Source organism: Vespula vulgaris, chromosome 21 (assembly GCF_905475345.1).
Source record: "Vespula vulgaris chromosome 21, iyVesVulg1.1, whole genome shotgun sequence".
NCBI classification, from domain to species: Eukaryota; Metazoa; Arthropoda; class Insecta; order Hymenoptera; family Vespidae; genus Vespula; species Vespula vulgaris.
This window is the reverse complement of record NC_066606.1, coordinates 1,690,001-1,703,979: the sequence shown is the minus strand read 5'-3', so window position 1 is coordinate 1,703,979 and position 13,979 is coordinate 1,690,001. Positions and strand designations below refer to the sequence as shown.

Here is a 13,979-nt window from a genome sequence, read left to right as displayed (position 1 = left end):
TCCAACATTTGTATACATATATTATACATACGTACTTATATTCAATGTTTACAATTTCTTCTTCGATCGTCCTTCACGTTCTTAGTAATATCCTATCGTATATTTATTCTTCGTGTCTTTCCTTCCCTGAGCGTTAGTTCTCGTTGATTAGTTCATTTAGTCGGACGCTTTAGATTTCGTTCACGTGAAATTTTCGCAATTGGACGCTTGAAGGTAAGTACTCACTTACTTATTTAATTACTTACTTGGTCGTAATTATTTGCGTTTGTGAGAACGTCGATGTGCGAGTCGTAAAATACGAATTCCTTTCAAAAATGAAGTTATTAAATTAATAGCCTAAGCTGGATTACGTTCTAACGGTTTCTATCGTTCTAACACCATACCAGATTATCCAACGTTCAAGGAGATAGTGAAAACATATTTTACCTCGAAGACCTCGAAGGGTCCGTTGCACTTTAGTGCACACACACACACACACACACATATATATAGAGAGAGACAAAATACACAGACATGAATACACAGATAGAAAGCCATTCTCTTGCTTGGAAACTTGATCAATCGTAGCTCGGGGACCATGACGCTTGTATAGTGACGTGATACACCCCTTGGCTTTAGTTATCAGCTAAATTGTTCTACGTTGCTTTATGAAAAGCGCACAAATGATAATGTTAAACTATTGATTATACATATGTATAGATATATAATATTTATTCTATTTTCTTTTTCGATTTATACGTTCTTATTATAAGTACTTTCACCGTCCTAAAAGAGTATGTCGTTGTTTGTACGCTATATAATCTATAGAAAATGTATCATCTTCGAAATGAATTATCAGCTAAATTGTTCTATTAGAAGAAACGTATAAATAAGAAGATTAGATTGTCGATATGTTTAATATTTATTTTATTGTTGTATTCTTTACTATTTTTTTTTTTTCAAATTTATACTTTCCTATTAAGTATCTTCGATCTATCTCACAAACAATGTATCAGTGATTATTAATTTCTATTCGAGATCTCGATCTTAAAATTGATACATAGATCAGTTAACGCGTAAAGTTAAGGTATATAATATTTATGCATTTATATGTAAAAAGATATCAGGGCCAGGTGAAGCTAATTTTAAAGTGAACGATCACGGTGCTTGAGCTAGCGTAACATTCGCGATATTGAGCCCATTTGTTAGGTAGAAAACTAATCCCCGGAGTCGTAAGAAAGGAAAGTTATTACGTTTTACGTTGAATCAAGGAGTTAAGAGAAAGAGAGAATGAGAAAAAGAGAGAAATAAAGAGAGAGAGAGAGAGAAGGATGCTAAATCAGTTCTAGGTTTAACCTTTGCACGAGTACTAGTCCTTTCTCTCGAATATACTCGAAATAACCATAACTATACGCTAACAGTCCTTCGTTAAACCACTTAGAGTCTAAGTTTCCTGCTTTTCTTCTTCAAGAGTTCCAGTTTTACCAGTTCAACTAGCAGTGCATTGCCTAAGTGCAATTTTGCATTTTCGTTCGGTCGGTTACTTTCGATATCCCTTATAGTGATATCTCTTCCAATATTTCAATATAACTGGGAGGGGAGAGAGAGAGAGAGAGAGGGTAACAAAAGTAGATAAAAAAATTTCGTTTAAATTCAATTAACGAGAGTTGACAATATCGTTGTCAGATAGTAATGTATCCGTAAAACGAAGTAGCATTTACCGATAGTTATAATCGATTATATTAATTCTAAGAATTTTATTAATCGTAGAAAATATTTATTTATGTTATAATCGACCGAGTAAATCTCGAGATGAAAATATTCCTAGTGTTATTGAGAAATGTAATCAATTTTACAATGTACTTGCATAGATATTTGATATACAAGATTTGTATTTGTAAGAATATTATACAAAGGAATTTCGTCGTGATGAAATGTCGAACGTCGAATTAATTTAATTTGAATATATATATACATATATATATATATATATAAAATTAAATTGACGAATTTAATAAATTTTCCTCGTTAATTTCTTTGACGCTAATAGCTTTAAATATATCATTGGATGATCGTATACGAATATTCGAAATAATTAAACAAAATCTAAATTATGATCTCGTTTAATACGTTCCGAGTCTTCCTTCACGGATATAACAAACAAAATACACATGACCTTTGATATTATCTAGCAGATGTAAATAAACAACTGGTAGAAATATACGAGATGATAATATATTTGGCAAACCTTTACGATATTTATATTTCATTCTGCGTGATCCTTCTTGTCGTCGTCGTCGTCGTCGTCGTCGTCGTCGTAGTCGTCGTCGTCGGTCGTAGTCGTCGTCGTCGTCTTATCTGTCAGGTGTGAGCATATGAACGCGTGCACACGAGCCAAGATAAGAAGGATTATAGAGTCTCTCATTACCATTTTCCTTTACACTACCGACGACCGTTTACTTCGACCAGTAGAATAATAGTGTAATCAAAGTCAACGACAAGCGAATCTTATCTTTTCGTTGGACGTATTTAAATATAGATAATACTACGGGTTACCTTTTGCGTTATATCTCGCTTTTCTCTATCGTTGTGTTATAACACTTGAAGGAGAAAGGGAAACGTGATAAGCCGAGCAATTATATCCTTCTCTCTTCATAACACAACTGACGCACATTGTATATTTATATTATTTAAAACTCTGTTCACACGTGGAATGGATTAATCGAGAGATCGTGATCCCTATTTTTTATTTGATCATTTCAAATTCTAGAGTACGATCATCTAATGAAATGTTTTTTACGCTAAACGAGTCGAAGAAATTAAAGAGGATAATTTATTAAATCCGTTCACGCGAAAGCGTTCTATGAATATTATTTTTCTTTTCTTTTCTTTTTTTTTTTTGTAATAGATCGTACTCATTTTTTCGTTCGAGATATTATTCGTAGATTTGTGATTATATATTTTGTTTTATATCGTTTTTAACAATCGTAGAAGTTTCTGTTTAATCGTGACGTTATTTTTTATGATTCGTGTGATAATAATTTTGATAAAAGATATTTTATCAGGGAGGAAGTTATTTTTGGATATTTCGTGTTTCGAACGAAATTATAAACGTTATTTTCGAAATACTCTTGGAGATTTTCGACATAATAATAATAATAATAATAATAATAATAATAATTTTCCGACACGTCTAATCAGTCACGATTCATCTTATTTATATCACATGCAAACGTCTTGTGAAAATTATTGTCTATAATAACTGCATTCATTATCTCATGCACATATTTAATGCATTATATTTTAGATATAGGATTCTCTATAAATTTATATTTATATCGCGGTTTTAACAAGACAGAAGTTTCCATTTAATTATAACGTTATTATTACGATTCGTTCGAAAGGAAATCAAATTTTGATGAAATATTTCGTTAAGCAAGAAGTTATTTTCTAATTCGTATTCTGTAAAAGAAAATGAAGAACATTATTTTCGAAATACTCGACGAGATTTTCGAGAAAATAAAAATTTTCCGACGCGTCTAATCGGTCACGATTCATCTTATTTGTATCACATGCAAACGTCTTATAAAAATTATTTTTCCGTAATAAAATGCACTCGTTATTTTATGCACATATTTAAAGCATTATGTTATAGATATAGAATTGTCCATAAATTCATACTTATAATCTCGGTTTTAACATAATACAAATTTCTCTTTGATTATAACGTTCTTATTATGATTCGTCAGAAAATAAATTGGGAAATAAATAAATTTTCGATAAAGAAAGTATTTTTTTACGAAAATAATTAACTTGGAATTTTGTGTATTTGGAACGAAGCTATAGAGATTAAATTTGAAAAGAAAAATTTTTTAGACGAAATAAACGCAAAACTCAATACAATCATATATTATATAAATACATACTAATATCTCGATATTAACATATGGACACAAGTTTCTCTTTAGTAGTAAATTCGAAAATAGATAAACGTTCGATAAAAGAATACTTCTTAAATTAAATGAAAAAAATAATTACCATATCGAATTTGTTCTTTCGCGGGAGAAACTATAGAGTTTAATTTCTTTCACCCAAAAAAAAAAAGAAAAAAAAACAAGTAGAAGAAAGAAAAAGTAGAAAAAATTAAAACCGAAACAAAAAGAGAAAAGAAAAACAAAAAGAAAAGAGGAAAGAACAAATTGTCGACGAAATAAAAATTTTCCGACGCTGTTCCGATCGGTCATAGTATACATACATCCTATACACATTTTACGTGTATCAGGTTACGTAGAGAATTAGATAGAACGATAAGAGTAACTCATTAAAAGCGAAGCACTTGGGATAATTACATGAGTGTCGAGGAGGATCACAACCCCTTTGACGTCCTACGAACGTTTCTTCCACCTTAGCTTCCCCTTCTTATCCTCTTTCAACACTCTGCTTCGAGTTAAAAGCTGTAAGATAAATTACACGGAGTAATCAAGGCCGATCCGTCATCATCACGAGTGACCGGTTAGAATCGAGTGGATCGGCCGAATCCACGTACACGTATCGCTTTTACGAAATAACAGCCCTTATCTTCTCGCCCCTAAGCGGCTCGCAATCAGATAAGGATTATATCGTCGAGGGAAATCCGATAAGGGATGTTCGAAGAGAAAACAACGGCATATATGAGAAGAAAATATTGTCGATTGCAACGAATTTCTCTCTAAAATGTTTCTTTTTCGTTATTGGAACGATTAGATTATTTTTGTATTTATTTATGTATTTATTTATTTATTTATTTATTTATTTATTTATTTTAAACATAAACGGAATCAATACAAATTTTGCAATTACGTTTTTCTAATAGAATACAATTTTTTTTTACGTATCCTAGCGTTCATCCGAACAATCTTGTTTTTCTGCGATCATAAGAAACTTTGTAATACGACGAACGTAATATCAAGTAAAACTGTTTAATTAATAATAATTAATAATCGTAATTATTAATGGGAAAACAAATTCGTATGGAAATGTTTTTCGAGCAGTCTTCCTCCGACGACGGATAGGATCCTTTTTTTAATACAATTAGTTTCGTAATATTTAAAAAATAATTTGATTAAAGTGTCTAATTAATTAAAAATATGCAGGGTGTGTTCGATAAGAAAAATTAAAAGTCATTGAACTTATTCGATCGAAATAATCCGATTAGTATTATATTTCGTACTTAAATCAGAAAATTCATTTGTTATACCTTTTCTATTACCGATGCAGTCGAAAAAATAGCTTTCCATTGAAAGAGAAAATGCAGAAAATTATTTACACATTACATATACCCTCTAATGTCATTCGACGTTGATTTGTTATGACATTTTTTTTTTCTATTTTCGATCTTTTAGAAAATACAGCTTGGTCCAATTAAATAGGACATACTGTATATTACATATGATATATACATATACACGTAACTATTGCCCTGGAAAAAATATGTAACTTCTTCGTGGGCATTGACAAGAGATTAGACAAATATCCGTTCGTTAAGGATCGTTGAGAAAGTAGTCAATTTTCTTTTAGCCCCCCCTCTCTCTCTCTCTCTGTCTCTTTTTGTCGAACAATTATGTTCTTTCGCGACGATTCACCGTAGGCGACGACGTAGCGAGACAATACGTAACAAGGATAATTTCTCGCGAGATATGGAAACGTTTGCACACTCACCGGTTATATTATCCTATCGTACACGCGTCATTGTCTAGGGATATATGTACTCCATATTATCTCTCTGTCTCTGTTTGTATGTGTGTATGTCTGTGACACGCACTCGTGGGACGTTTAAAAACGTCGGCTCGTTTTAGCGGGCTCATATCCACTCCTTTTTCCACTTCGATCCTCCTCTATACTCTCTTCCACTCCTTTTATAATACTATACTACCCTAGCGTACCTACCCTTCTCACTCGCGTATTTTTCTTGTTGTTTTTCCTTTTTTTTTCCTCTCTTCCTTTTTCTTTTCTTTTCTTTTCTTTTCTTTTCCTTTTTTCTTCTTTTTCTTCTTTTCTTTTTTTCTTTTTCTTGTTTGTTCTCCTTTGTCGTAGAAATGCAAGGACACACGCGCGTCTCGTCGTTGATGAACGCATTGGCGTAGATTCCTGTCGTGACGATATTTAAAGTTAAGATGGGAGAGCGTGATCTCCATTTCGTTTTATTATTATTATTATTATTTTATTACAGCTGATATGTGAGAAAGGAAAAGGTAAAAGAAAGAAATAAGAAGAGAGAAGGACATTTTTGAGAGAAAGAGTAAACGTTTTTGTATCTAATTATAACATCACTTAATTTGACATTTATTTAATATGTTAATAAGAATTCCAGAAAATCCACTCAAGCCAAAAAAAAAAAAGAAAAATAGAACAAAATAGTAATAATAATAGTAACAGTAATAGCAATATACGACTCGAATGTTGAAACGATCCTTCGAATGTAATCTTTAACGATTAAACATCACAAACCTATTATTATAAGAAAAATAAAATATTTCTCTATCGTCTATGTCGTAGAGAACGATGTTGAGTAAATACCTACGCCTATGAATTACGCGAAAAACAATGCTCGAATAATCAGAGCGCGCGTTTAAAATGAAGAGACGGAAGGGAGGGAAAGGAAGAATGGGAGAGAAGCGAATAGGAGAGGTAGAGTTACGGGAAGAGATGGAAAAGGAAAATAGAGTGGAAGGGATTGACACGGGCAATGGATTTTCAAACGTCGGTGACTGAAAAAATGGCGACACACGGTGCGCTCGACGCGAATTAATAGATCGAAAAGGAAGAAAGAGGAGGAAAGAAGAGGAAAGGAGGAACGAGTGGGGGCTGATGGGTGGGGATGAGTGGATAGTGGGGATGGATGGTGGTCGAGACATCGAGAGGCAATAATTCATGGATTAGACTCGGTCCTTTCTCTGGATTAGGCTGCACGTCTTCATTACGACACTCGGAGGGTTGAAAAGACTATCACCAGCCCAACTACCCTATCCCTCACCTACCCCTACCGTCTCAATTTCCTACTCCTACTCCTACCCCTTTAACTTACCTACCCCATACCTTCTCTTTACTTCGGTTCCCTCGTCACCAACCATCGACCATCGAGCTCCTTTCGATGGGGACGTCACGTAAACCGAATCCGTGAGCAGAATATTTCTCTACTTAAGTATATCAGGAATATCTATATAGATATAAAACGGGATCGAAACTGCTCGGATGCAAAACAGGCATCTTCGTACAGTCGACTCTACTTCGAAATTCGACCAACGTTCGTTCCTTCCTGTCGTAATAAACATTAGAAGAGTAAAGGTTTTATTCCAGTTACGAAAGACGATCGAACCATCTATCGATCGATCGATCGATCGATCGATCAGCGAATTCTAAGTCGAGTCTTTCGAATATTTTTATTGTTATTGTTAATTTTTTGAAAGATATTATTCTTGTATTTAATGGATACGTATGTATCCGTGGATTTATTCGTTTTCGCTTTCGATCATAATATTGCTATTGTAAGTGTTAATAAAAAAAGTATTACACTTGTATTTCATCGATATATATATATAGATTTTAATTCTCTTTTACAAAAATCTCGATTTACTTAATTATTTAATTTTTATCTCTACATCAGGATTTCTCGCGTATAATTTATCTTTTCTTTCCTTCGAATTAAATTTGCAATAGTATTGGAGTTTTTGGGAGAGAAGGACAAAAGAAGAAAAAAGAACCGCGCTATTGCTATCCGAATTATCCCGGGCATAGAAACTCTGCGATCCATTGGTGCGATTTTTTTTCTTCTTTTTTTATTTTTCTCTTTTTTAATTGCGACAACTGAAATATCGCATAACGCATGTATTCTGAGGGTTTGTGGGAACAATTGCCAGTAGGTGCGCACCGGTGATTTTTCACTCTCATGGTGAAGTTGCTTTCAGGTATAGGACAGGTAGAATGACGAGATAGTAACGAGTTAGAAGACTTTTTAAAATACAAATCGAACAAAATGGAATACTCTAACGCATGCGGACTCTATCAAATTTATATCGTATTAGCCTTATTATATTATCCGATATTATTCGTATAAATTTTTATTTATCAAACTAATTGAATTAAACAGATTTAATTGAAATTTTATTAAAAATCAGATGATTCGTTGCATCATGATTAAACGATCTCAAAAAATGATTCATAACGGTGTTGGTTTATCGTTGTTGTTGTTCCTTTATTTTAATTATTTTTCTAATAATAAAATTTCATTCGATTCGATACTCTTTGAAAAGAAAACTAGCCGAGTGATAGTTTATACAATGAAACGTGTCGGTGTCAACCGAACCGTTCAATGTTTACATGTTCTTCGCATTCGATGTTACTTAAAAGTGTTATTTTAGCGAAGTTCGTCAAACGGGGCTTCATAGAATGTTTACTGGATCAATACAGGTGATTCGTTATACACCAGCGATATTTACTTGTTAAGATTAAAATGCATGGGAAAAGCGTAAGTCCATTTGCAACGAGAATTCAAATTACGTTTCTCTTTCATTCTTTTTAATTTTATTTTTATCTTTTTTTTGGTTTCTTTCATGGAATTCTAAAGGAATCTTTCGAAGCAGACGATATTTCTTCATTAAAGTCTTGTAAATGCAAAATCATCCCAGAACGATATCGTATACGTATTTTTAAATTTTTGCATATACGAGTTTATATTAGAAAATATATATATATATTTCAATTCATTATAATTTATATCAACTTTCGAGTCGATATATAAAGAAAAGAAAAAAAGTAAAAAAAATAAACGAAGCGTGAAAAACTACGAACGATTTTTCTCGATCTACGTTACCTCCCGATTAGAAAATTAAAAAAAATAAAATAAAAACCAAAACAAAAATATACATACACACATCATTACCATCTTAACTAAAAAGATAATCCATGGTCACGGATGGATAGAAAAATTTGCATCAGAACGAAATTGAGATATACGTATATAAATAGATGATGTCTGGCGAATAAGTCCATTGCGTTTAGAGGTTGAGAACGTATGCTAGATTTAAGGATATACGGTGTGTCTGTCTGATACTCTTATACAGTCATGAAATATTCAATATACAAATGGCACGGTTGAATCCGATCACGGGATACCTTGAGTTAATAAGAAAGTTCCTAAACTCTAATGCATTTAAATTGGTTCGCTCGGCCAGCTTAAGCATTCAATTACGAAAGGGTGTCGCCATTCACAAGGTTTCCTGTAGAAAGCTTTGGATGAAGAAGGGGTAGTAAAGGGAAATAGGGGTTACGGGTTGACGGGCTGACGTGGAGAAGAGGGTGACGGGGTTTATAGAGGAGAGAGGTAGGGAGTTAGAGGTCACGAGTCAGACACAGAGTCCCTTGCAGCAACACGTTGCTTTGGATATCTCCGATGGTAGGAAAACGAAATTGATCTCGTGTCCCATACGAATGCACGCAATGCGAATTCGCGATAATAAAAGGTATATATCCTGCCCTTTGAAATAGTATCCTATAGGTTTCGATTAGATAGTTAAGTACCTACCTAACCTGGCCATCTCGTGAAAACGTAGAAATGCATTCGTTTTATTACGATCCACGCAGTAAACGCAATTCAAGATCCGATCGGATAGGGAAAAAGAATTATTGGAAAGAAAGAGAAAAAAAATAATAGGCAAGAAAAAAATATGAGCAGATAGCTAAAGCGATGATTCACCCTTCCGACATCCTATTTTTCTATTTTCCTTTTTTCTTTCTCTTTTTATCGAAGCGATCCTTTTCCTCGAAGCTTCTTAAAAAGATTCGTTTCGCAGAATTCAACGCTTCGATGGATATATAATATTGTTACGGTTCGTTCGTTTGATAACATTTAATATAAAGGGTGTCCGTTTTATTTCGAAATCTCGAAAAATGGAAATATCTCTGTATGGCGAGGGATTGAAGCTCGTGAAAAAAGAATTCCTTTTTTTTTTTTTGCTTTTTGTTTTTTTTTCTACGAATTTGTTTGGTATGATGAACGTATGACATCGTACGGTGGCAATTTCTCTTTTTATTTTTCTTTTTTATTTTTTTTTAGAGGTCGACCGACCTGCAGTCAAATTCAAAAGCAATTTCAAAGTCAAATCCACTTTTCTATTTTTTAAATGGAACCATATGTAATATTTTTTTCTTTTCGCGATACCATGGCATTTGTTTAAACGAATTCGACGACGTCCCATACGAAATCATTTATTATATTATAATATGTTATAAATTATTTTACAAATTCGTGGATTTCTCAATTTTATCATATATACTGATTTCAAACGACTGAGCCAATATGTAATAACTTTTAGAAAATATCTTTATCATCTTTTTAGAATTATCTTTATAAAGAATTAGAAAAATAGACAATTTATGATAATCAAACATATCTCATTAAACATTAAACATCGATATACGAAATTGTGATTCAACATAACGTATTAAGACCATTATAAATTATAATATTGTATCCATTAATTGGAAAATAATGGAGATAGAGAAAGGTATAGAGGATTAAATCTCTTTCTCTATCTTGAGCCACTCCTTTCCCCTATCTAGGGACTTTCCAAGGTACTTAAAGCTCGCAATGTTTCGTCCCGGGAAATAGTGTCATGTTTTTCCTACTGAAAGGGTAGGTAACTTGTTGTGCGTGTATGTATCTATTTACGTGTGTGTATTTGTGCAACGTAGCAATCTTTCTACGCTTAAAACATCGCGTAGAAATCGTACTCTCTGTTTTCTTGGAATTTACTTGCCTCGACCGCGCGACTGAAATAATTTTTCTCTTTACCGTCTCAAGACCTTAGAAAATTTATTTCTCGGTACGACACGGAAAAGGCTTATTCGCATTGGCGCAATAAATAATCTACTTCTTTGATGGTGCCGACTTCCAAATTAAGAAAAACGTATGTTTGAAAAATGATTTGAAAATTAACAGTATTAAATAAAATGGATATAGATTGTAAGTATATATAATTCGGTACGTTTGCACGTTTAATTAAGATTTATGAATTCGAGTTTTCAGTTCCTTACGGTTGTAATTTGGTGTTTGAAGAAAAAAAGAAAAAAAGTAATCGTATATAAATGTGTATATAAATAACTTTATATTCGTGTCAAAGGAATAGTTTCTTATCACAAAAAAATATTTTCTTATATTTTTTAAACTTCCAAGACAACATAAAAAGTATAAATAAAAATTATACGAAATATATATACACACACACACATATATATATATGTATAACTTTATAAATTAATTACAACAATGATCTCAATACGTAAAGGAAAAAAAGAAAGAGAATAATATTTAAAATATTTGAAATACATAATATTCGAGGAAAATTCTTAAGCACGGCTCAACGAGTTAGCATCGCGCTAGATATGGACTGATAATTTTCACGATACGCGATTTACAAATTTTACTTTTATTTTACAAAAAAAAAAAAGAAAGAAAAAAGAAAAATCGTTCTTAAATCGATGAAAAAAGAAAATAATATTTGAAATATATTTTTGCAAAAAAAAAAAAATTGCCACGACGGGGACAACGAGCATGGCTATCTTAACGAGTTAGCATTGCACTAGATTTAGCTGATTTCGAGAAGAGAGACAGCTGTTCCCAGAGGTACCAAACCGCGTTTAAACGACGTCCGATCGCGGAGGTCAAAATGTGTCTCCGGGCTCGTTTGGTCCTCGCCTACCTTTCATTTTCGAGGACACTACAGGAACGTAGGTTGTCTTGCTGACGCGAACGAGCCGCCACTGGCAGACTGGTTTCTAGCACGTCTCGTCGAGCGAACTACTACACAGCTTGCACCCCCTCTTTTGAATTCGCAGTCCCAAGGGTACGATTACACCACTCGCTCGATATATATGACATCGCTTCGACGCGTACATATAGAGTACGGTTACGAATTGCAAATTTTTTTGACAACGTCGAAAACACTTAAAATAAAATAAAATAAATTGAAGTAAAATAAAAAACAAAAGGAATGAGTGAAAAAAAAAAGAAAGACCCGCAAAATTCGTCCATTTTGCTTTTCGTCGAGCTACTCTTCGTCGATAATTTTTCGATAATTTCTTTCTATCCTCCTTTTTCTTACTCTTTCTCATTTCTTCCTTTCCTTGTTGTTGTTTTTTTGTATGATTTTTTCCTTCCTTTTTTATGTTTTGCTTCTTTTACTTTTACTTTGAAGGTATAACGAAAAAATTTAATAAAATAACGAGATATCAAAATCTAACAAATATATATGTGTGTATGTGTGTGTATCAAAATATTTCTCGAAGCTCGGTCCGTAAAGAGATCGTATTTCAATCCATTAAAAAAGAAGGAAAGGAAAAAGAAAATAAACAATTCCCTCGGTGGAATTTTACAAAGTGAACTCGTTTATTTTTTAAAATAGCTTATTTTTAAAATCATACAAAAATACATTTCAAAAATAATTTTTCGATTATCATTTCTTGTTTACCAATATACAACCATTATCGAACATTTAGATGATTGATTTTCCGAATGATAATATTTCAATCAAATAATGTTTTTAACAAAGTAACAAAGTAAATTTACAAATCTTAATTGAACCATACCAATGGCAGATACTCGATGCTTCATCGTTTCTCGGTAAATGATTCGCCGGTTACTTCGAGAACCTCATTCTCCTGTTCCTCCTCTTCCTCTTCCTCTTCCTCTTCCTCTTCCTCTTCCTCTTCCTCTTCTTCATGTAGATGAATGGTAATCTCGGTAAACATACAGTTACTTGCATTTTAGATTTCGAAGGCAATTGCTGCGGCCGAGTTGCAAGAAATTCTCTTCTGGATATGGCTAAGGACAAAGAACGAAGGAAACGAGGACTTATGGTTAAAGAAGAGAAGGAGTATAATAGCTCGTAAGATAATACCACTTCTTTTATCTTAAATCTTTTTCAAAATCAATCTCTTGTCTATCTGTATTTTCTTTTTCTCTTTTTTGTATATATAAAAAGTAGTTTATTACTTTTGGTCTAAATAGATCTATCGATCTTCTCGTACGTCGTATCTTATTATATATCGATTATATTTCGTGTATCGGATCTTGAAAAAAAAAAAAAAGAAAAAACATGATTACCAAAAGATTGATTGAAAAAATGAAAAAAAAACATGGCTTCCTTTCGTTTCGAAATTTCGAAACGATATTCGATCGTTGATCACGATAGATCGACAGTAGTGAAAGCGTACGATCGGTCGGACTTATCGAAGGTCAAACTTAAGTTCATTATTACAGGACAATATTTCGCATATGCGATAATTTTTCAAACTTCACATTTTTTTACGATAGCTTTCGAGATATATCGAAATGTTTTTTTTTTTTTTTGGTTGGATGAAATTCGTTGCGTTTGGAATTATCGAATTTTTCAACGAACGGAAGAGCGTTTGCTATGGCGAACCAGTCTTTCTCATAACTCTTTCTCTCTCTCTCTCTCTCTCTCGAGAGAGAGAGAGAGATAGATAGATAGGTAGATAGATAGATAGATAGATAAATAGATAGAGAAAGAGAGAGAGAGAGAGAGAGAGGACTGCGTATCAGGTAAAAATTAGCCGGCAGACCACCTGCGTGCTATCACGCAGACCCGGTAATTACGTTGCGGCACGATGTACTACCAGGGAATACGTTTCGCGTATATACACCGTGGTCATTTCGAGTGCACCATGCGTGATTATCGCGTTTGAATTTAAACCGGTTAAATATTAATTCACGTCGATTTTCGTAAACCGTCTCACTTCGAAACCCGACGTTTCTCACGAACGTTAATATCAGGAGATGCAATACGTTGCGATATCTTACAACGTAGAAGACTGTTACGTTCGCACGCGAAACGAAACTTACAAGTGTGTAAACGTGAAATGAAAAAAGGGAAAGAAAGAAAAAAGAATAGTAATAATAATAATAATAATAGTAATAGAAACATAGGTATATTTTTAATCTCTCT

The 13,979-nt window shown here is 33.0% G+C and overlaps 1 protein-coding gene across 1 annotated transcript in view; it reads left to right on the top strand.

Moving 5' to 3' along the window:
• Positions 1–13,979, top strand: part of LOC127071325 (A disintegrin and metalloproteinase with thrombospondin motifs 12-like) — a 196,019-nt gene that overhangs the window by 136,311 nt on the left and 45,729 nt on the right. Inside the window, exon 7 of the mRNA XM_051010460.1 lies at positions 12,782–12,899. Within this exon, the coding sequence (XP_050866417.1) occupies positions 12,782–12,899 (118 nt within the window). The remainder of the gene's footprint in view (positions 1–12,781; positions 12,900–13,979) is intronic.